We start from the raw sequence: 22,873 nt of genomic DNA, 5'->3' as shown, positions 1-22,873 counted from the left end.
CTCATCATACTATCTACTCCATAAACGTTTCAAGACTGAGCTTGATACAAGTTAGGTTTTTTGCCTCCACAGCTCCCATAGGAAGGTTATTCCAGAAATTCTCTGATGGTTAGAAACCTTCATCTAATTTCAAGCCTACACTTGTTGATGGCTAGTTGATATCTATTTGTGCTTGTGTCAAATTAATATTGGTAGGCCAGAAATCTTGGTGCAAGTTTTATCTGGGTGTGTTAATGGGTTCTGAAATACTTGTCATCCTAATGCGATATGAATACTGTGGTGCTTGCCAGTCCATGCCAAGACCCATGGCCCTCACTGAACATTGACAAATACTTAGCTGGAAACCAGTCTGGCTCATCTGTTAGTATTTTATTTATTTATTTATTTATATAAAAAAAACACACACACACACACACGCCTTACTTATAACTATATTATTAGTTATAAGTAAGGCTGCAAGTCTGTCACAGAAGTCATGGATTCTGTGACCACTGTGACTTCTGCAGTGTCTGGTGCTGGCTCAGGGGCTGCCCCACTGGCATGGCCCCCTGCAGCTTCTAGGTGGTGGAGGGACGGGGGTCTCTGCTGCCTGTGCCCGCAGGCCTTGCCCCCGCAGCTCCCATTGGCTGCGGTTCCTGGCCAATAGGAGCTGCAGCTTGTGGCGGGAGCTGCGGAACCCCTGCTGCCTAGGAGCTGCATGGATGCAGAGCCAGTAGGAAGCTCTTGCCAGCCCCACCAACCCTATCTTCCCCAGCACCAGCAGGGGTCCTGGGTGCTTCGTGGGGCCACAGGCAGTTGCCATGCTTGCTACCCCCTAACGCTGGCCCTGGCTTTTATATGAAGAAAAACAGTTGTTGTGGCACAGGTTTTTATAGCATAGGGTGGGGTGGGGGGGCTTGGAGAGAAAAAGACTGAGAACTCTGGTGTAAGGGACCATCTCTCACAAAGGCAGGCTTGCCTGAGTGGCAAGATAAACTAGAGTGCCCAAGGGTACAGTTTGTGACTCCAATTTAAGGCTGTTATAGTGCTTTAGGAGTTCACACTTGTTACTTGGTGAAATTTAATTATAGAACACACAACCAGTTTGGGGTTCACGTCCTGTTTCTTGACAGTCTGTCCTGAGGTTGGCACTCAGGGTCGTGAGACACTCCAGACAGCTTGACAAATACATCATCCTTCTTTCCAGATACAGAATAGATATTTGTTGAACACTCTTGCTTTCCTGCATCATTAATGCCACCACCTTAATTTACCAATGTGTTTATATTCTTGCTAGGATTTCTTTTGTTCTTTATAGATGTTAAAACTATGTCTGATTGTCCTTAGCCATGCTAGGGTACATCTTCGCTACCCGCTGGATTGGCGGGTAGTAATCGATCTATCGGGGATTGATTTATTGCGCCTCGTCTAGATGCGATAAATCGATCCCCAAATGCGCTCCCCATCGACTCCCCTCCCCCATGTAGACCAGCCCTTAGTCATGGATTTTTCCATATCTTTAGATTCCCTTATGAATTTTCTACACTTCATAACTTCTAATTTGTTGACTGCTATCTATTTCCCCTATTTTCCATATGTTGCTTTTTCTGTGTGTTTTTTTTTCCCAATCAGTTTAGCTCATAATTTTCTTCAACTTTGGGAAATATCCTTTTGAAGCACCAAGTGTATATACTATTGGTCGGAACTGTCTTCTTTGCCCATATTCAGTGTAATCACGTTGTGGTCACTGAACAACCATAGTTGTCCAGTCCAATGCTTTATTCATCTTTATCCATCATAAAGAGGTACAAAATAGTTACCTCATGGTGTGTGCAATAATACTTGTGTTTATAAAACAACTTTTAGAAGCTAATGATTTATAACTGGCTGCATGAGACCTCCAACATACGTGTCCCAAATTGAAGACCCCTACCAGCATTTTCTTTCCACACATTATAGGCACTTCATTAAGAAGTACTGCATTTGGTTTTCTGGTTTCATTTGGTCATCTGTAAGAGATCCCCACCAGCACTTCATCTTGGCTTTAACACAGTGATACATACACATTCAAGATCCCATGGTTGAGTTACCAGTAACTCACAAGCCTACACAAGCTATTAAGTGTGTGACAGTAGATAAAACAGGATTGCATCAAAGAAACATCTGAATCTATTACCATATTTTCCTACCTGGATCAACCTGCAAGGTCCTGAGTTTTTGGCTGGTTTAGGTTTGATCAAAAAGGGTAACAATACCAAGTGCTGTTCAGCTCTACTCCCTTGTTATCAAGGAGGAATTAACTACTCGCATTTCAAATACTGATTCTGTGCAAAGACCCAAGGGTCCCAGCCACCTGGCCCTGACGAATGCACAAACAGACCTGTGTCACCTGACCTGTTCATGGGCCCACAGCCCAGTCACATCTTCTCACAAACAAAAGACAGGTCAAACATTGCCTCACCAAATCCCTCTAGCTCCAAGTACAAGATCCACAGCTTCACCCTGTGAAACTAGTTTGTTGCTCTTGCTGTGTTAAACAGTATGTGTGTGTGTTTTTTTTTGGGGGGGGGAGCAAAGGTTGGTGATATGGGCCACACCTTTTCCCAAAGAGAGTTTCAGGTCAGGAAATGACAAGTCATTACTTCAGAACAAGCTAACTGTCCCAGGGATGGGTCAGTTGGGGTAACCTGAGGAGTATTTTGTCACTTATAGTCAGTCTAAACCTATTTGCCTATTCAAGTGCCATTTACAAAATAAGAGTGGTTTGTGGGGCCTGACTTATGGCAGCATCCTGCTCAGGAATAAAATTTTGGGACATGTCTCAGCTACTTCCGAAAAGTTTACTAGTCTCAGGGACATCGTACCAAAAAAGTGTGTTGTCACTTAGAGCTGTCAAAGCCCAGTTCCTTATTTGAATAAATATGAAATACATTATTAATCAAATACATTATGGGGAAACTTCTAAAAAATCGTGCATTGATTTTTTATTTTTTTTAAATTGTTCTTTGAATAAGAAACTGGAAATCACAAATAATAAACTGGTAACATGAACAAGGAACAAAATTCAGCCTAGTTTTTTGCCAGTATTTTGCTTAAAAGCTTCCTTGTTTGATGTAGTGTTTTAAAATAAAGAGTAAAAATGACACTATTGTTAAGTAAAGCAGAAAGGGAGGAAAAATCTTTCAATTACTTACAACAAATCCCAATTTTTGCTTTCATTTTTCAGTGTTTTTCTATGTATTGTAATTACAACAGTGTGATGCAAGCTGATGTGATTTACCACCTTAAGAAAATGAACACGTTATAGAAGTAAATTATACCTTATAACCCTGGATTTCATACTCTTTTGCTGTAAGAGGGTGTGGTACTACTGTACATGCAGAATATATATTTTGATTCCTAGGTGTATACTGTTCAGTACTGGGAGATGCAAGATGGGGCATCTGAGGAGATCCAGTTTCTATTACTGAGCTGTTCCTGGGGTTAGGCAAGTAGGGTAGGAAACAATCTACCCTGGAGGAAAATTCCTTCCCGACCCCAAATATGGTGATCAGCTAAACCCTGAGCATGTGGGCAAGACTCACCAGCCAGACACCCAGGAAAGAATTCTCTGCTCCCATAGGAAGGTTATTCCAGAAATTCACTCTTCTGATGGTTAGAAATCTTCATCTAATTTCAAGTCTACACTTGTTGATAACTAGTTGATATCTATTTGTGCTTGTGTCAAATTAATACTGGTAGGCCAGAATTCTTGGGGTAAGTTTTATCTGGGTCTGCTAATGGGTTCTGAAATACTTTGTCATCCTAATGAGATATGAATACTGTGGTGCTGGCAGACCAAGTGCCAGTCCATGCCAAGACCCATGGCCCTCATTGAACATTGACAAATGCTTAGCTGGAAACCAGTCTGGCTCACCTGTGTTAGTATTAACATATATGTATTAGTTAAGTAAGGCTGCGAGTCTGTCGCAGAAGTCATGGATTCCGTGACCACCGTGACTTCTGCAGCGGCTGGTGCTGGCTCAGGTGCTGCCTGAGCTGGGCAGCCCCAGGGCCAGCAGCAGCAGTTTGGGCATGTGAGAGGGGGCTGAGGGGCAGGAGTTTGGGGAGTGTTGGGTGGCGCTTAATATAGTGGTTGGATGGATGAATGTTAAAACTATGCCTGGGCGTCTTATGATAGAGAAGTTGCTTTAAAATTTCAAGATGGAATCCATTTAAGAAATAAAAATTGAGACTTTTAAATAAGGTCTGTATTGTCATGCATACTATTTCTCTCCTATGTCATGGGTTTATTAGTCAAGGATTGTATTTTTCATAGAGTGCCTATAGCCTGGGACTAAGTATAGGTGTCTTATGTTCATTTATTAAATTTTAGATTTATTGTGTTTAAAAGTACAGAATCATTTTGAGGCACCTACAAAGTGAATTTGATAGGTGTTCTGGCAAATTTTCTTTGTTTATAGGTGACTTTTTTATGATACCTGAGTCTTGAAGATAAATATCTAAATAAAATAGGAAAGGGAAAAGTTTGCAAATACATATATTGACTAATAGTACTGTGACAGGTTCGGTCACAGAGACCCCTTGCGACTGCCACTTGATGTGCTGAGACTACCTCTGAGCCCGTTTTTCCCTGCCAGCTTGGGATTTCAGAACCCTGCTTTGTTGAGCCAAACACGCTAGCCTCCTGCAAACGCAGACCCAGGTCTGACCCATGCCCCCAAAGCTGCAGACTTAACGGAAAATGGCTTAGTAAGTGCTCCTGTCTCTAGCACCCAGACACCCAGTTCCCAATGGGATCCAAACCCCAAATAAATCTGTTTTACTCTGTATAAAGCTTATACAGAGTAAACTCATTGTCCGGCCTTTATAACACTGATAGAGAGATGTGCACAGCTGTTTGCTCCCCCAGAGGTGTGAAGTTTTGGAACAGCCTTCTGAGGGAAACAGTGGGGGCGAAAGTCATCTCTGCCTTTAAGATTAAGCTTGATAAGTTTATGGAGGGGATGGTTTGATGGGATAAAGTGATTTTAGTCAATAGGTCAATAACGTGCCATCGCTGGTAATTAGTAACAATGGTCAATGATGGGATATTAAAAGTTACTACAGAGAACTTTTTCCAGAAGGTCTGGCTAGAGAATTTTGCCCGCATGCTTGGGGTTCAGCTGATCGCCATATTTGGGGTCAGGAAGGAATTTTCCTCCAGGGTAGATTGGCAGAGGCCCTGGAGGTTTTTCGCCTTCCTCCGTGGCATGGGGCAGGGGTCGCTTGCTGGAGGATTCTCAGCGATTTGAAGTCTTTAAATCATGATTTGGGGACTTCAACAGCTGAGTCAAGGGAGAGAATTCTTCCAGGAGTGGGTGGGTCAGCTTTTGTGGCCCGCATCATGCGGGAGGTCAGACTAGATGATCATAATGGTCCCTTCTGACCTTAGAGTCTATGAGGTATTAATTACTCTGGGTTAATTAATAAGCAAAAGTGATTTTATTAAGTATAAAAAGTAGGATTTTAAGTGGTTCCAAGTAATAATAGACAGAACAAAGAAGTTACCAAGCAAAATAAAACAGAACACGCAAGTCTAAGCCCAAGGCATTAAGAAACTGATTACAGATAAAATCTCACCCTCAGAGATGTTCCAATAAGCTTCTTTCACAGACTGGACTTCTTACTAGTCTGGCCCAATCCTTTCCCCTGGTTCAGTTCTTGTTACCTCTAGCTCAGGTGGTAACTAGTGGATTTCTCATGACTGGAACATCCTTTGTTCTGTTCCACCCCCTTATATAGCTTTGGCACAATGTGGGAATCTTTTCTCTCTGGGTCCCTACCCAGCCTTCTAAATGGAAAAGCCCCAGGTTTAAGATGGATTCCGTACCAGGTGACATGGTCACATGTCCTGTGAGACCCCAAGCCTTCATTCTTCCTGGCCTGACTCACAGGAAGGCTTGCAAGTAAACAGAGCCATTTACAACCAATTGTCCTGGTTAATAGGAGCCATCAAGATTCCAAATCACCATCAATGGCCCACACTTTGAATAATTACAATAGGACTTCAGTTATATTTCATATTTCTAGTTTCAGATACAAGAATGATACATTTATACAAATAGGATGACCACACTCAGTAGATGATACGCTTTGTAATGATACCTTATAAGAGACCTTTTGCATGAAGCATATTCCAGTTACGTTATATTCACACTCAGTAGCATATTTCCATAAAACACATGGAGTGCAATGTCACAAGTACTGCTTAATATGTACTCTTGTTTCAGCATATCATGTGATCAGATAAATTCAGATGCTCGTCCTCTTGAGTTAGGCTACATCAAAAAATGGGGCTATAAGCAAGGTTTATATCATACCAGTTTTATGTTGGTAGGGCAATTTGAATTGAATCCTATAATTTCATACGAAAAAATGTTTTGACACCTGATTAGAAGATCCTTTCATAGATCTTTCCTGTGATTTTAACTTTCCTGAAAATATATAGACTAACTTTTTTGTTTTTTTGTGTTTACCATCTTTTAATATTTTAGAAAATGTCTGTCAATTAAAATAAGTTCACAATTACATTGATGTCCTATGAAAGTTTGTGTCTCGCTCTAAGGGCTTTTAAAAATACTGATTGTACTGCTTAAACTATACTGGTATACTTAAGTTTGTACAACCCTCTTCCTGAGAATATAGTTATACCTCAACTATCATATATGAGAATAAACTATATCTACACAAGGCACCTTTATACTGACACAAAGGTCAGTGGACTGTCCCCACACTAGAGGTTTTTACTGAAGTAGTTATATTAGTCAAAGTCACACCCATAACTAAAGTGCTGGTTCTATAAGAAAATAGTTTGTAAAACATGTTTTACATTTAAAATTGATTTATTAAACAAAAGAATTATCTGTAGTTTATTGAACTGAGTGTTTCCGGTCACCAGGTGCTTAAATTTTTAGCACTAGTCGATTTTATCCTTGTGCATTTTAATTGAATTTTAATTTCCATCCATGTAGAGCTTGTCAAAAATTACATGTAAAATTAATCTAGTAAATAAGAAGTTTATTACTTATTTAAAATAAATGTAAAAATTAAAAATCTGAATAGATGTATGTTAACCTATATAATTTCTTAAACATGTATAAGATACACTGTATCCTCCTGATTAGCGGAAAGAAGCTCCAAATATATTGTAAAAGCTATATTTGGTTACCATTAAAACGTGTTGATTTTCAACTAACTAATGAGAATGAATCTGTACAAGAGTTTGCCAGGGCTTGACCCTCTCCGGGGCGGCGGGGAGCCACACTGGCTCACTACACACTGGTGAGCTAGGGAAATTCGTCCGGCCGTGGGGTCTCCCTCGGCAGCTCTTGCTGTAACCGGAAGAACACGGTAAGAACTCAGAGCGGGCAATAATGCGAAGTCCGGAGCTCAGGCCCTCAGTCAGGGCTGAGCAACAAATGAGTACCAAGTATTAACCCCGGGCCCTAGGTCAGGGCGGGGCAACAAACGCTGAGTCAGGAGCTTAGGCCCTCAGTCTGGGCTGAGCAACAATAATCGGCCCCAAGTCTCAAAAGGCCTGGGAGAGGGGGAGACTGCCACCCAACCTTTGGGTGGCAGGGGGGGACACAGGCCCTCCCACTCCTGCTGCTGCAAGGGCCCCGGGCTGCAAAGCAGTGAAGACCCGCTGCTTAGTCAGTGGGGATCCTGGCCGCAACACACTGACATAGGCTCTGGCAGTGCTGTAGCCAGACTGGGGTTGGCTGCCCCCGCGCTACTTCCACACTCCCCCTTGGGGCCTACCTGGGTCCTGGTGTCGGCCTCTGGGGGATTCAGGACCATGGGTTCGTCAGGGCAGGAATTGATCGGCAGGCCCGGCGGCTCCTCCGGATAGCGGGCGCAGGGCAGGCCCGGCGGCTCCTCCGGATAGCGGGCACCCTGGGCTGCGGAATTTTCCTAGCCACGAGCTAGGCTGGAAACGTCTGGTCTCTCCGGTGGCTGGGGCCTTACTGAGCTCTGAGGGCGAGCTTTTATACTTCCGGGTCGCCGCCTGACCCTCTGGGGGGCAGACTTTGAGCTCCCTAGCTCTGCCCACTCTAGCCTCCAGGTGGGCTTTTCCCCCTCCGGGGCGGCGGGGAGCCACACCGGCTCGCTACAGAACCTTTTTTTAGTAAAATAACTAAAGTACAAATGCAAAATAAGATGAAAGTTGATTTTAAATCAAGGTTTTCTGCTTGCTCATTTTAAATGATTAAGATCTGTTTTAAATTGCTTTGATTTAAATTGGTCCACTCTGGTCTCTCTCTCCTCTGTGTGCTTCTAGGTATGTCTGCATTGGTTTTTAAAACCCACAGCAGCCAGGCTCAGACTCGCTACCACGTATTTTAAAATGCAGGGGTCTCGGTCTCCCCCAAGAGTCCTTTTAAAACCTTCCAGTTTCTCTGCCTGGTGACTCCTAGATCAGTTTCTTCAGGTGATCCCAGACCCCTACTACAAGACTTCATTGCTAGGTAACCTCTCCCCTGATAAGCCAGTTCTCCTGAGTAGGAGCCAGCCTTTTGTTTAGAGCTGTCTCGGCTTGTCTACACTGACAGGCAGCGATTGATCCAGCAAGGGTTATCGTGTCTACTATAGACACGATAAATCGACCACCGATTGCTCTAGCATCGACTCTGGTACTCTACCTCAACGAGAAGCGCAAAGGGAATCGATGGGAGAGCGTCTCCCATCAACACACCGCAGTGAAGACACCGTAGTAAGTAGATCTAAGTAAGTCAACTTCAGCTATGTTGTTCACATAGCTGAAGTTGCGTAACTGAGATTGATTTCCCCCGCCCCCCCCCCCCCCCCCCCCCCCCGGATAGTGTAGACCAGCCCTCAGTCGGAGACCACTTAAGTCAATGACCCTCCTATTGTTGGTCCTTTGCCACCAGATTTTAAAATTTCAGTCCAACATGGAGCTAACTGTACAACAGAGAAGGGAAAAAAGTCCACATCCAAAATGGAGTTATGAATTCTATACTTTATCAGACTGCAAAGTTCTACAGACTGATTTTTTTTTCCCTTCCCTCCCTGCCCCCAGGATATAGTCAGTTGCATTTAGTCAAGAGAAATGCTGGAATTCTCAGGCAGAAAAGGGAAGGGGTTGTATTGGGCCAGCTTGTGATAGGCCAGTATTCAGCAAGCCAGAACTTCCCATCTTGTATTTCAGAATCTAACATTTAATTAAAAACTATTCATTATCCCTTGTAGTTGCCAAGTTTACACTGGAGTCACATTTTGAAGGTTAACTGGTGCAGTGACCTATCTGCAGACTCAGTGAGTGGAGAGACTGGATGACTGGTGTGGACCATAACTGTCCTCCAGCAGCCACAATACCCCATTCCTGGTGACAGTTCCTGCTCTGGTCACAATTTTAAACTCTGTGGCCCAGGGGTCACAGAGACCAGAAGCCACCCCACCCTTAAAACCCTCCCACATGTTTTTCAAAATGCCATTTCTTGTTGCCCACTTGGCAAGCACACCAACCAGTGCACCCTTGTTGTGTACAACTGCCCAGGCTCTACATACAGAGGTACTACATACTTCCTGCCTACTCCAGGCAGAGCTGCATTCGATCTCCTGAGCCTATGGGGAGAAGAGGCTGCAAGCACAGCTACGAACAAGCCATAGAAGCATAGACTTCTAAGAGCAGCTTGCATGGGGGATGCAGGCAAAGTGGTATGATGGGCATAAGCAATAGTGCCCCATGGAAGCGAAAGAACTTCTCCAGGGATGCCGCAAGGCCGGGGGGTTCAACAATAGATCTGGTACTGAACCTCATTCCTGCTGCTTCTGCAAGGAACTGAATGCCATACTTGGCAGAGACCGCACCAGGACCCTGCAGACCACTTTTGATACCTCGGAGGAGCCTGAGACTTAGACCCCTGCCATGAACAGCGAGGAGGGGGGAGGGAAGAGGCATCAAGGGACTCAGCAAGCCAGAACCTATTTGAGACTCCTCCACAGTCTAGCCTGTCCTGCCAGGCAAGCGCAGATGAGCCTGACGAAAGGGAAGGGACTTTGGGTAAGTGTGTGCATGCATTTTTGTTTACAGTTTTTAAATTTAAAGATGGGGAACCCATCCCATCCCAAGTTAACAAGACATAAGTATCTTTTCATTTTTTTAATCATATGGGGAGAGTTAGAGGTACAACAAACAGAGGCAGAGTTGGCATCTGCTTTTTGTTCGCTGTTAGAAGTGTTGGGGAATGGGGGGGATGCTGAGTGCTTCATGTGCATAGGTATGTCCCTATTCTCCTCCTGAGATCTTGATGAAACTTTCATTGAGATACTCTGCAATCCTCTCCCAAATGCTTTTAGGCATGGCTTCCTTACTTCTTCCTCCACGGTGTGACACTTGCCCATGAGTTTGGTTGGCACATGCAATAAACAGGCTATATGGGGGGCAGCTTCAGGATGCCAGTAGCAGCAAATGGGGATTGAAATTTTAAAGCCTTGTGCACCAGAAAATTGTTTCCCCGCTTGCTCATGGTGGGCTTTACTCCCCATGACAGGCTGGAGAGTGGTGGTGTACAAATGGTGGAAGTGCTCTGAAGCTGATGAAGCTGAAATGTCAATAAGCCTTTTTTATGAAATGTCTATGGAAATAAGGGAAGGGAGTTTTGAAAATTTTCCCTTTCCCCTGTGACTAAGTCCAATGATAGATCTGTTTTTATCAGCAGCTTCTGGCATGCCAACCTTGAGGATGTTGTCTCCATGCCCGTAGAATGCCTGACCCTGATGAGGAAGACGAGGACTAGGGTGGACATATTCTGTGAGATCCTGCAAGTGAGTGCTGCAATGGACCATGAACAAAGGGCTTGGAGGGCCTATATGACTGACAGCATGGAAAAAGATAGGACAGGAAAAAGGCCCAAGAATCTCAGCAGGACAAGAGAAGGAAATACACCAGAATGGGTGTAGAATGGGTCTTCTCAAGCAGCAAATCCAAATGGTGCAGACTCTGGTTGACCTACAGGTCCAAAAACCCCAGACTCTTCAACCTTCGCAGTCCTTGGAGAATTACATGGTTGCTTCTTCCTACACCCCCAACATACCATGTGTAGCATCATAGGATGCTTCATTACCTCTACCACTCCATGCCAGGGGATAGCAAGGAAAACTGCAGCTTTTCACATACTGACCTGTAAGAACCATGGTTGGTGTATGTGTAGCCACAATTAACTATATTTGTGTACTCAAATGGGCATAAATGTTTGTTTCCTTTCTAATTTTAAAGCTTTAACCCTGTTAAATTATGTTAAAAATTTTGTATGACATTGATTTTTCTGCTCTCTCTCTCTCTCTCTCTCTCTCCCCCCTCCCCCCAATAAAGTTCTATTTCTGGAGGAACAAATCACCTTTATTAGTTCACAACAACTACTGGAGAATGCATAGCAGTAGTCAATGCAAACAATACTTGTTAATGCAAGTGCAGCATAATTTATAAGTTCAGGAAAACACCCTGTGCTATATTAAAACATTCAACACGCACTGCTCAGTTCAACTGTGGATGATTGTTAAAGTGGTTTTTCAAAGCTTCCCTCAACCACATAGATCCATGTTGGGCTCTTGTAATACCTCTTGTGTCTGGCTGTTCAAAATCAGCAGACAGCCGCTCCACCTCTGCTCCTCTCTTCCACCCTCTTTCCCCCCCCCCCCCCCCCCCGCCAATGGCAGCTTTTCCCCCTTTGCCGCACAGATATTATACAGGACACAACAGGCAGCGGTAACCATTGGGATATCTTTCTCACCGAGATTCAATCTAATGAGTAAACATGCCAGTCTGCCAAAAGCACATTCAACAGTCATTCTGCATTTTCACAGCCAATAGATGAAACTTTCCTTAGTGCTGTTGAGGTGGTCAGTGTACAGCTTAATAAGCCAGGGAAGCAGGGTAGTGGACATGCCCCAACCTTTTTAATCTGAGTAAATTCTCCAAGCACTTTAGACAAACTCACTGGTAAAGTTAAAACATTACAGAAATAAAAATTAACTAAAATAAGTTAAGTGATTCTTGATACGTTGGTGTATGTGGTTCACATAATGTCCATGTTAGGCAACCATTGACAAATTGATATGTACTCCCCATAACTGAGTTGAAAACAGTGGCTAGTAGCTGCTGTGGTAGAGTGGCTTAGAAGTACTGCAGGAGTTCAGCTATACCCTTGTGTTGCTTGTAAGTTCTGCAGAAACTCTGCCACGTGAGGATAGGGAGATTTTTTGCTGTGGAGCTGAGCTCTGCAGAATAAGGGGAGACAGTCAACAGTTTTATAGTTGGCTCCTTCCCCATTAGTGATGTTTTGTGAGTAAGACAAATATTTTCACTAGTGACATGTTGGAGGATTTTTTTAAGGGTTGTTCCTTGGGTTCTGAAATAACTGGTTTTCTAGGGTGTTTTGGTCTGTAACCTGGGTTTAGAATGATACATATTTTTGCTGTTCACGAGTGGATTTTTTTTTTTTTTTTTTTTACTGGCTTCTATTTGCGCATGTGTAATGTATGTTAGTTCAACCTTAAAGAGAGCATTAAAGTTTGTGTTAACAAAATCGCCTTTTGTATCCATGTCTGATTACTGTATGATATAAGGAGTGTAACAAGTAATATGGCTCTCTGTTTCTGTTCTGGAAAGGATATTGTCACAGCCCTGATTGAGCTCCTCCTCCTAGATATTCATTAGTCTGCTGTATCTGGGTCCCACATGCTGGACTCATGTGCTCTTAAGCTTCCTGAGTCTAAGCAAAGTCCAGTCTCTGGCTCTCGGTCTCTAGAGAGAGACTCTCTAGGTTGTTTCTTTCTAACACCCCTTTTTAAGAGCTGAGACCCAGTGGCACAACTACCTAGACCGGTCCCAGCTCCCCTAACTCTCCAGTTGCTTATACACTCTTAGAGTGCAGACCTTGTGTTCCAGGTCAGTGTCCTGAGTGATTGCTCCTGTCCCTCCACTGCTGGGTGAGTGCAGGCCACACTTGCTCTGCAACCCGACTACCCTGGGGGAAGAATCTGCCCCTCCCCTCTGGGGCCAGATAAAATGAAATACTCCAAATTATTGAAAAATAAAATGAAAAATTGTTTTTTTTTTTGTTTTTTTTTTTAAATCTCATGTTATACTGTATTATAAAGATGCATTTAATCAGTGTTCATTCTGGGGTTTGCTAGTTTTTGGGTGTAAATGCTAACATTTTGAGGACTAGTTACGTGTTAGAAAATCCGTCTTAAATACTTAAAATATAGGAAATTAAGTAAATTTTGCTGATGTTCAAAGAATCCCTTTGAAAGTATACTTGCTAATGTGAGTTTAATAACCAATAAATTACACATTTATGCATTTGAGAGGACTGTTTTTGCTGTAGTCTTGTGTGCAGTGTCACTTCAGGATGCAAGCTACTTTGGAAACCTTGTTGATGTTGTAATACGCTTGCGTAGATTAAGCTGTGGATAAATTTATAATGAAGAAAGTTAGCTGACTTAACACTGACATTCTTCTCCTCTAGATATGCAGCTTGGTGATAGTGGAATAAGCAGTGAAGGAATTCCAGTCATGTTTCAGCTTATTCACTGATCATAGTCCTTTTTGGAAGTTACTTACCCCATTTTACAGGTAGAAAAAGTTAGTACTTCAGGTGTTGAGGTTTAATCAATTTGTACAGTGTGGAAAATGTAAAGTGCTATATAACAATTTATATTGGAAGTATGTACCACCGATTAATATGAGAATTGATGTGCATGCTTTTGAGGTGGGGGGGAGTAGTAATGTTTCTTTTTGGAAAATAAGAACTTTTTCTTCCTTAAGAATATTTTGTATCTAGTTTCCTGAGCTGTACTTTTAGATCTTTAACCTAAGAGAATTGAAAATCATAATTCAGAAAGCTATAGTTCTTGTGATTGAAAACTGGTAAATCTGTTCTCCATGAAGCTGTGGAAGTCAATTTCTTAAGGTTTTATACTGCTGCCCATTACCCTAGTACCCGAGCCAAATAAGACCTAAAACCTGTTGGTAACTCCAGACTGATGCAGTGTAACTAAACCTAGAAATAATCTTGTTACGCTACCAGTAAAAGTATACTTCACCTTGATAACTGCTCATTTAAGAATACATTTTGATGTCCATTTTATTTGTGGCTTATTATCAGTTTTTTTTTTTTTAAATTTACTTGTACCAAGCAAATGAACCAGAAACATGATTCAATTCTGTTTTACTCTAAAAATATACAAGGCACCCCTCTAAGAAAAGCTCACATTTCTTAATAAAGGGCTATGAAGTTTTTACTGTGATGGTGGAATACTGCCACCTTGTGGGCATGTCTTGCAGTTTTGAGACACCATTTTCTCTTGTAACATTTCTTGGGGACTCTACTGCATTCTGTGATATAATCCGAATGGTTGCCATCATTTGATAGCAAGTAGCTCCATGGGGAGAGAAAAAAACATATTTATTTGTTTTTTTTCTAATTTTTCAGCAAGATACAAAAATACAGTCTATGGCTTTGAAAGAAATGCTAGTTCCAACAGAGATGCCAACCCTCCCTAATTTTCCATAATTAAGATTTTTACATGTAATTACAAAATTACTAATTCAGATTTAAATCTACTAATTTTGTGTGTGTGCATGCATGCACATACAGTCTGTCTCGCCACCACTCGGTTCTGATGAATGCAACAAATAATGGCACTGCTATGGGGGCGTTCTCCATCACTTCTATGGCATATGCCCAGACTGCTCAGTGAGGGCCTGATAGGAGGTAAGCAATTTTGAATGGGTTGGGCGGTGCTGCTGGAGTCAGTGCCCAAGCCATAGGCTGCATGTTGTAATTAGAGCACAACATGCAGCCTGTGACTTGGGCAGTGAATCCAGCAGCACTCCAAACCCCACTAACAATTGCCATGGCTTGACTCCACTAGATTTTCACTGGGCAATTGGTGGAAGAGGCTGTGGTCATAGAGGAAGGTGGGGGGATATGCAACATAGGTGGGAGAAGAGGAGGATCATCCTGGGAAGGATGTCCAGGCCTCGGACTGGCCAAGGTAATTAAGGGCCCAAGGTGACATAGGAGGGCAGTTTTCCTAGGGCCAGTCTTTTCCATCTCCCAGTTTGGGGGTGGGGTTCAGGAGCATAATGGTCAGGGGAGAGCCCAAGCCCTCTCCCCTTGGCCATAGACAAGAGAGGGGAAGAGGCAGGAGGTCCAAGTAAATGCTCTGATTCCTCAGGATTTTTTTTTCATAAACATCCCTAAGTCTTGGAATAAGTTTGGCATCTGACTGCAGTATATAGCTTTTAAAAACTTGAATTTTATTATCATGTCAATGAAAGTAAAATATTTAAAATTACTTAACCCTATTTACCATGCTGTTTTCACAACTCTAGTGTCCAAAAACCTTTAACCTGAAATTAAGTTGATGGGTGATCAGCATGACCTTGTGCTATTTGTACCCTTTCAGAAAATGAGTTTAATTCCCAAAAGTTAAACTTTGGTAAATCAGGAAATTCAGACTTTTAAGGAGATGCTTCCCACATAATCTTAATTCTATCCCCTTTGATTCCTGCCCTAAGAATTCCTTCAGGTAGATCACAGTACCATATGCCCCTCAGTCTCTGCCAACCAGTAGTAAATAGATCAGTGGTGCTGTATAGAGGCCAGTGAGGATCTGAAGGTCTGTATTAACAGGAGTGCTGAATTGGAGTTTTGGTGGGCATAGAGAACATGGGAGATTTGGTTAGGGAAAGGTAAAATATTGTCATATTCCCAATTTCTATTGCCATCCACGTGGGAGGGGAAAGGAGGGCAGAGTTAGGTAGTGTAGATTTGATGGCTGAGAAATGTCAACTCTCTATTTCCCAGTTTTCCAATTTTCAGTTCTAGAAACTAAATTCTCATGTTCTGGAAGAAGTAAAGGACAGTTCTGAAAGCCTACAATGTTAACTTCATCTTAAAGGTTTTGCCTCTGAGCTTCTCTTGTTTGAGAAGGTTGGGGTAGCAAAGGGACCAGGTTGAGGGCCAACTCGGAAGTCATGCTTGTAGTATGCAGAATTTTCATGTGCTCTGTTCTCAGCTCTGTCTGTGGTATGCAGAGCTCTCTGCGTCTCCCATCAAGCACTAAATACAATCTTGGGGAGTTTCTTATGGGGGGGGCAGGAGTCTGGGATTGCGGGCTCCCACTTTCCTGCTGCTGAGGAGGATCACAACTGCATTATAAAAACTGGTCCCTGTGCTTTTGTAGCCTCCCAAAACACCAGTTCTGTCTCCTGATGTCTCCCCTAAGCAAGATACGGTAATACAGAATGAGGGATCCCCAGAAACTGAAAAGTATGCAATGAGTTTCTTCCTGATCAGCTCCTCCACTCTCTCTGCCTGTGGCATGCAGTAAGTTTTCCTGTGCTTAGCTCACCTTGGACTGAGTAATGTGTGGGCCACAGGAAATCCTCAATTAGGGTGGGTGCCATGAGATTGTGAGCTTCCTTTCTGCCTGCTCCTGCCATAACAAGAAGTTCAGGTACAATCTATAAATATTTTACAGCAAGCATAACCCTGGTCTCAGGCCTGCTATTTCCCCAAACATCTTTTATATCTCCTCCTCCTGGCTCCCTTTTCCCCTTCCAGCAAGGTGTGATTGGATGTTGATTTTCCACCCACCTCCTTTCCCTAAGTCTCAAAGCTTCTCAGCACCAAATCAGCCAGAATTGGCCCAAGTTCTTTGCTAACCAATTGGTTAGGCCCTTATAGAGGCCAAATACCCTGCAGCTGGGGAGACAGAGGCATTTTTTTAAACAATTAAGCAACTTGGGAGGTCGCACAGTCAGCTATAGAACAAGTATCTGAGACACAGGCCATTCCATTAGCGATAAGACCATCCATCCGCCTAATCTTCCAAGAGGTTGGAGGAGTTACCTCAAAATTGCATTTTAAGCTGTCTACCCAACATAACACAAATCTGCAGTCTGAACCTTGAACAGAACCCAAGTCTTCTGCATCCCTAGTCCATCTCATTAGCATAGTGGTTATCTCTTGCCCTACACACAGTCGGTGGGTTCCTTTCTGGCTTTGGCCAAAAATTCTATCCTGAATCTGAGAAACCTTCTTGATGACCATTAGGAAACTGATATATTCTCATGAAAACTTTTGGTTTTGGGTAATTGGATTTTCTGCCAAAAATAATTTAATTGGAAAATTCCTATCCTGCTCTAATCATTACACAGATGGCGTGCCTGATTTAATTTGGCATATGACTTTCGAAAGAGAGGCTTGTTGCTCAAAAGGCAGCATGGCTCAGTGAATGATACTTGAACTTGCTTTACCAGAAATCTGGATTCTAATCCCAGATCTTCCTGATTTGACCTTATGCAACCACTGTTATTTAGGGCTTGTCTACATTACCTGCTGGATCGATGGTCAATGATCGATCCAGCGGGGGTTGATTTATCGCCTCTAGACTAGACCCAATAAATCGCCTGCCGAGCGCTCTCCCGTCGACTTTGGTACTCCACCAGGGCGAGAAGCACAAGCGGAGTTGACGGGAGAGCGTCAGCCGTCGACTTACCACAGTGAAGACATCATGGTAAGTAGAGCTAAGTATGTCGACTTCAGCGACATTATTTACGCAACTTCAGCTACGTGAATCGATTTTTTTTTTCTCCCCCTCTCCCATCCCCCCAGCGTAGACCAGGCCTTAGCTACAAACTTTTAGGACCTGTCAGGTGTACGTGAATATTAACAAGAGATAGCAAAGGGAGGAGACTTGCACTCTTGGTCTTTTGGCTTGCGGATCTTTGTTCACTGGCTACAACGTATCGTACAGGGACACTATTTTAGTGTGGTGCACTGTGCAGGTTTGGCCTGGCGGATGGCTGTTTAGTGCATGGTGGACATGTGAGCTAGTACCGGCTGCATGGTGCAGAGCAGCCAGCGCATACCAGTACATTTGCCCTTTAAAACTAAAATTGAAAAATAGTTAAGGTTGATTACCTGTAATTAGTTGAAGATCTGTAGTATCACTGCGTAGAATTCTGAGACATTCTTGTGTAATGTGTCATTTTTAATATAGTAATGTATCATTAAGGCATCAAAAGAAATTTTTGTCCTGTGGGGACACCCTTCAGTTACGATTGAGGTATTATAGTTTTGTGGTTCCATTTTAGAGGAAACATGAGTTCTTCCCCCCCCCCCCACCCCCCTTACTTCTTTACTACATAGTGTCACTACTACAAGGCAGAGTTCAGGTTCTTTGGGCACCTTAACTGTGAATTTCCATGCCTGAGTCTGTATGATTGTCTTTAAATTTAACCTGTATTCTGAATTTCCTTTCTTTGTACTGATTTGGGCTACAGCATTAGAAGAAAGTTGTCATCCCACTTTACTCTTAAATTACTGTATGTGCTGTTAAACTTAACTCCAGTTTAATATAGTTATTTTTATCTGGGACAAATGATTAAACAAGCATAGTTTTTTTCACTTTCTTTGGTGAAAATCTTAATTTTCCAAAGTAAAGTTCACAGGTTCAAATACTGATGCTAAATTGTTATTTAACAATTTATCTTAAATTTAACACAGAAAATCTTACAAATTTTACATACCTTTTTTTTGATTGCTGGCACCATATACTGCATGCATAAAAGACCTGTCTGCTGCAAGCTGGTTTTTGTTCACATAGTTCTTTCATATACTAGCTTTGTTGTACTATTTTCATTTATATGGAAGGTATAACATTTTTGAAGCTAAACATATTTCTAGCTGTGTAGAATTATATCTTTATGATATGCATTTGACTCTTTAAATTCTAAACTAGTGGAGAGAGAGTAGAGTTCATCTTAAATTGTTGCAAAAGCCAAAACGATGGAAGTTAACAATCTACTAACTTGTATTAAAATCTTTTCCCTTTTAGGCAAGAAATTCTGAAATGGAATGGATGGGGATATAATGACTCCAAATTTATATTTAATAAGAAGGGACAAGCAGAATTCACAGGGAAAAGGTAAATGAAATCTCTGGCATCACTGTGTAGCTAATAGTATGAAGTTTCTTGTTTTAAGCATTTTATTTTTTAGAATCTGTATTTGTGTAGTGTTTTAAATCAATCTATCTGAAAGATGATTGCTTTTTTGGCACGTCCTATAGAATAAGCTTAAAATGTTTGTCTGCATTTTTAACAACTTTACTGAGTTATAAAATAGTACTTTACTAGTGTGGATAGTAAAATAAACCTTTACTGAGGGTGAATTCACTGGATGCCTTATTAAAAGCTTAAAATGGTCTTTTAGAGGACAACTTAAGCAAAATTAGTCTTCCCCATAATTTCAAGTAGTCACCCTGCTGAAGATTTTACTTGGTCTTGAGTCTCCATAATAACACTCACTCATCTAAGGTTTGGTCAGTATGCAGAATTCCTGAGTATTCTTTGGTTCTAAGAATCTCATGAAAGAACAAGCATGTAATTTTACTGATTAGTTAAATGCCAGTTTGTATTTTATGGGAAACCTGTATTCATGTGTAGAAGTTTCACTGGTGATCATAAAATATTTCTTGGATCAGGGTTGTGGTGAGGATAAATTCATTAGATTGTGAGATGCCCAGATACTACTGTAATGGGGGGGAGGGGGCAATATAAGTACTCAATTAGGGTTGTCAGGCATCCGTTTTTCGACTGGAATGCCTGGTCAGAAAGGGATCGTGGCGACTCCATCAGCACCACTGACCAGGCCATTAAAAGTCTGGTCAGTGGCGCAGTGGGGCTGAAGCAAGCTCCCTGCTCTGGCTCTGCGCGGCTCCCGGAAGTGGCTGGCACATCCCTGCGGCCCCTAGGTGCAGGAGTGGTCAAGGAGGCTCTGCGCGCTGCCCCTGCTCCAAGTGCTGGCTCCGCAGCTCCCATTAGCCAGGAACTGTGGCCAATGGGAGCTACGAGGGCAGCGCCTGCTTCCAGGGTGAGTAGTGTGCTGAGAAACCAGCTGCATCTCTGCATAGGGGCCACAGGGACATGTTGGCCACTTTCGGGGGCCGTCTGAGGTAAGTGCCGCCAAGAGCCCTCACCCCCTCCCAACCCTCTGCCCCAGTCCTGTGAAAGTGAGTGAGGGTGGGGGAGAGCAAGCAATTGGGGCGGGGGATAGAGTGCAAAAAAAAAAGATGGTATACAGAAGGTAATTGAGTGCTCCTATTTTTGCTATTTCCCATAATACAAAATAAGAGAACATTCAAGAGAAATGAAAGATGCATTTTAAATTGGTTAAAGGAATACATTTTTGCACGTTACATAATTACCCTATGGAATTCATTGACCATAATGATATTTTGTGCCAAAAAGTAGTAGGATTCAAAAATTAAACATTTGTGTAGGTGGAAATATCGACATTTCCATTAGATACAATTGAATCAGTTTAAGATACATAATCTTAACATTTCTATATAATTGTTTTATATTTAACACTAAATATGCATAATTTTGCAGACCTGGATATTAATTTGAATCTAATAAACTTTTCCCTTGTTCTGCATAAGTACAATAAGTAAGACGTTTATCTGATTTTACATAATATTTCATATTAAGAAGAACCCATGTAATATAGACTTTATGTTTCAGGTATAGGTTGAGTGGTATGGTGTTACCTGTTTTGAAGGAATGGATGGAAAAAACCTTAGGAGCAAGTCTGGAGCACAAAATTACCTCTAGAGTAAGTAAATAGTTGAAGAGGCAGGTCCTTCAAACATATTGCACTCATGATGACATAACCATTCATCTATTAAACATGACTCATGCTGTTACCCTCAGTATGCCCTTGCATATGGTTGAGTGCCTTAGTATTAATACAATATATTTATTTTAAAAAGTCATGCCTCCTTATAGACTATATTGTATATCAAAAGCTAGGTGACTTAAAATTACTGAAAGTCCAAATTGCTGTAATGTCACGCTGCTTTAATCAAAAGATTAGCTACTTGTACAGGGAATATTGGGGTTACTTTTTGCATGGTGAAATATTGTCTCAAACGGACTGCTGAATGGAGGAGCCTGCCCAGAAAGGAGAGAACTTTCATTTGGGAGTACATATTTTAATTACTATTTGAAATGAGAAGCAAAATACAGAAAATATAATAGTTAAACTAATGTTACATACAGTTTTAAATTTCTGCAGAATGACAGTGTCTATTGAACCTACTTGATAAGTTGCCCATGTATATCATCTTTTGAGATTGCATTATATTTGAATGCAACTCTATGCATTGAAGATTTTGGCTTTGCAAGGGATATTAAACTGATGTTTTTTTGAAAGTTGCAGCAAGCTTTAATAGATCTTTAGGGTTCTAAAGCATACTTAATAATTGCATTCAGTTCATGGAACATTATGTTTAAAATCATTTGGTGTTATAACACTTAAAATTATCAAAGCTGAATTTTTTTAAATCAGGTTTTAAAATCAAATTAACTTTTCACCATTTACACTGTTTTATTTACTTTTGTACGTGACATGGACAATGAACATAGACTAGTCAAAGAAGCCACTAAGTGTTTCTCTTTAGTTCCCATGCACAATTATTTATTATTTGTATTATGGGAGTCCCTAGGGAGCCAGATAAAGGCCCTAATATGCTAGGCACCATACAGACATGTAACAAAAAGATGGTCCCTTCCCTGAAGAGCTTAAAATAGAAGTGTAAGACTGTACCTGCATTTGGGTTGCAAACCTAGCAGGGAAAACTAACACCCAGACTAACTTAATTTGGAATAATCATGTGGAAACTTTTCTGTTGGGTTTTGAGGAAGTTCTTAAAGTAAAACATAGATGTGGGTCTTAAACTGACAGTTTTTCCTTGTTTTTTTTTTTTTTAAATTCAAGCAATTCTTAATTTTTTAATATTTCTAAAAATCTCTCAAATTGGAAAATCTTCTTTCCTCCTGTTTTCCTCCCTTTCTCATTTTGGGGGGGGGGGGGGAGGGAGGGAGGGGTTAATGGAAGTGAATTGTGGAGTATCAGGATTAGAAATTTCAGCCAGTCATAGCTCAAAAGTTTAAAAACTGAATTTTTGAGAGTTCAATCAAATCGCTCCTTTTTAGGATACACCTGTAAGTGAAGTTATAGTATTGCTTGGAGAATTATTAATACTTATGCATAAAATGGGAAAAGCCCAGTTTATTTGAAATTAACTTTTTACTTGTAACATAGCAAAATTGCTCAGCAATCATTGAAAAACAGAAGATGGAACCTCCACTGCCATTTTTAGTTACTTTTCAGAGTAGAACTGCACTTAGTCTGTAAAGATCTTTCTTTGTGTCTTATCTTTGGTGAAGGGCTAAATCCTGTAGTTCACCCTGTTCCAGCTAGCTGCTTTGTGATCTTTCCTTACTCTCTCAGTGCTAGGGAGTAAGATTATGTTTATGTGGTTTTCGTGAAGCACTGTGGACTATTGTACTGAACAAATCATTGGCTTTGACGGTGACATACTGAACAATTTATCTGAAAAATAAGTGTCAGAGGGATCAGTAAGGGGTACAGTCTACAGAAGAAAATGCAATTGAGTGGAGGAATCAAAAGGGACTGGTAGATAGTGTAGTTAGAATTGAGGCCAGGGATGATGATGAAGACAACTGTAATAGGGTTACATTCAAATAAATACTCATATTTTGTTAGATTTATCAACTGCTAACTTTAATCTGGGTAGTTGGGTTTGTCATGAGAGACCAGCACGATTTAGGGGACTCCCTAGTAGTAATGATTTTTTTTCTTGTATTGTAGGCTTTCTTAAATACTAGTGATGTACCCCCATCTATTGTAAATGAAGAATTTCTTCAGGATCTTAGAGCTACTAAAATTTCATATTCACAGGAAGCAGAAGATAGGGTGTTCAGAGCTCATGGTAAGATCAAGTCC

At 41.6% G+C, this 22,873-nt stretch overlaps 1 protein-coding gene across 4 annotated transcripts in view; it reads left to right on the top strand.

Moving 5' to 3' along the window:
* AGPS (alkylglycerone phosphate synthase) overlaps window positions 1-22,873 on the top strand; it is a 131,003-nt gene that overhangs the window by 2,907 nt on the left and 105,223 nt on the right. For 3 of the 4 annotated variants that reach the window (XR_008446647.1, XR_008446646.1, XM_054043859.1), the window contains exons 2-4: window positions 18,898-18,987; window positions 20,587-20,677; window positions 22,739-22,859. Coding sequence is in view for 2 of the 4 variants with exons in the window: in XM_054043859.1 (XP_053899834.1) it covers window positions 18,898-18,987; window positions 20,587-20,677; window positions 22,739-22,859 (302 nt within the window). In the remaining 2 variants the exon portion in view is untranslated. Of the gene's footprint in view, window positions 1-17,439; window positions 17,575-18,897; window positions 18,988-20,586; window positions 20,678-22,738; window positions 22,860-22,873 lie in introns of those variants that run through there. The other variant, XM_054043860.1, reaches the window with a different exon arrangement.

This window comes from Malaclemys terrapin, chromosome 11 (genome assembly GCF_027887155.1).
Source record: "Malaclemys terrapin pileata isolate rMalTer1 chromosome 11, rMalTer1.hap1, whole genome shotgun sequence".
Taxonomy (NCBI): domain Eukaryota; kingdom Metazoa; phylum Chordata; order Testudines; family Emydidae; genus Malaclemys; species Malaclemys terrapin.
The sequence above is the reverse complement of the archived record's forward strand: the minus strand, read 5'-3'. Positions and strand labels throughout refer to the sequence as shown.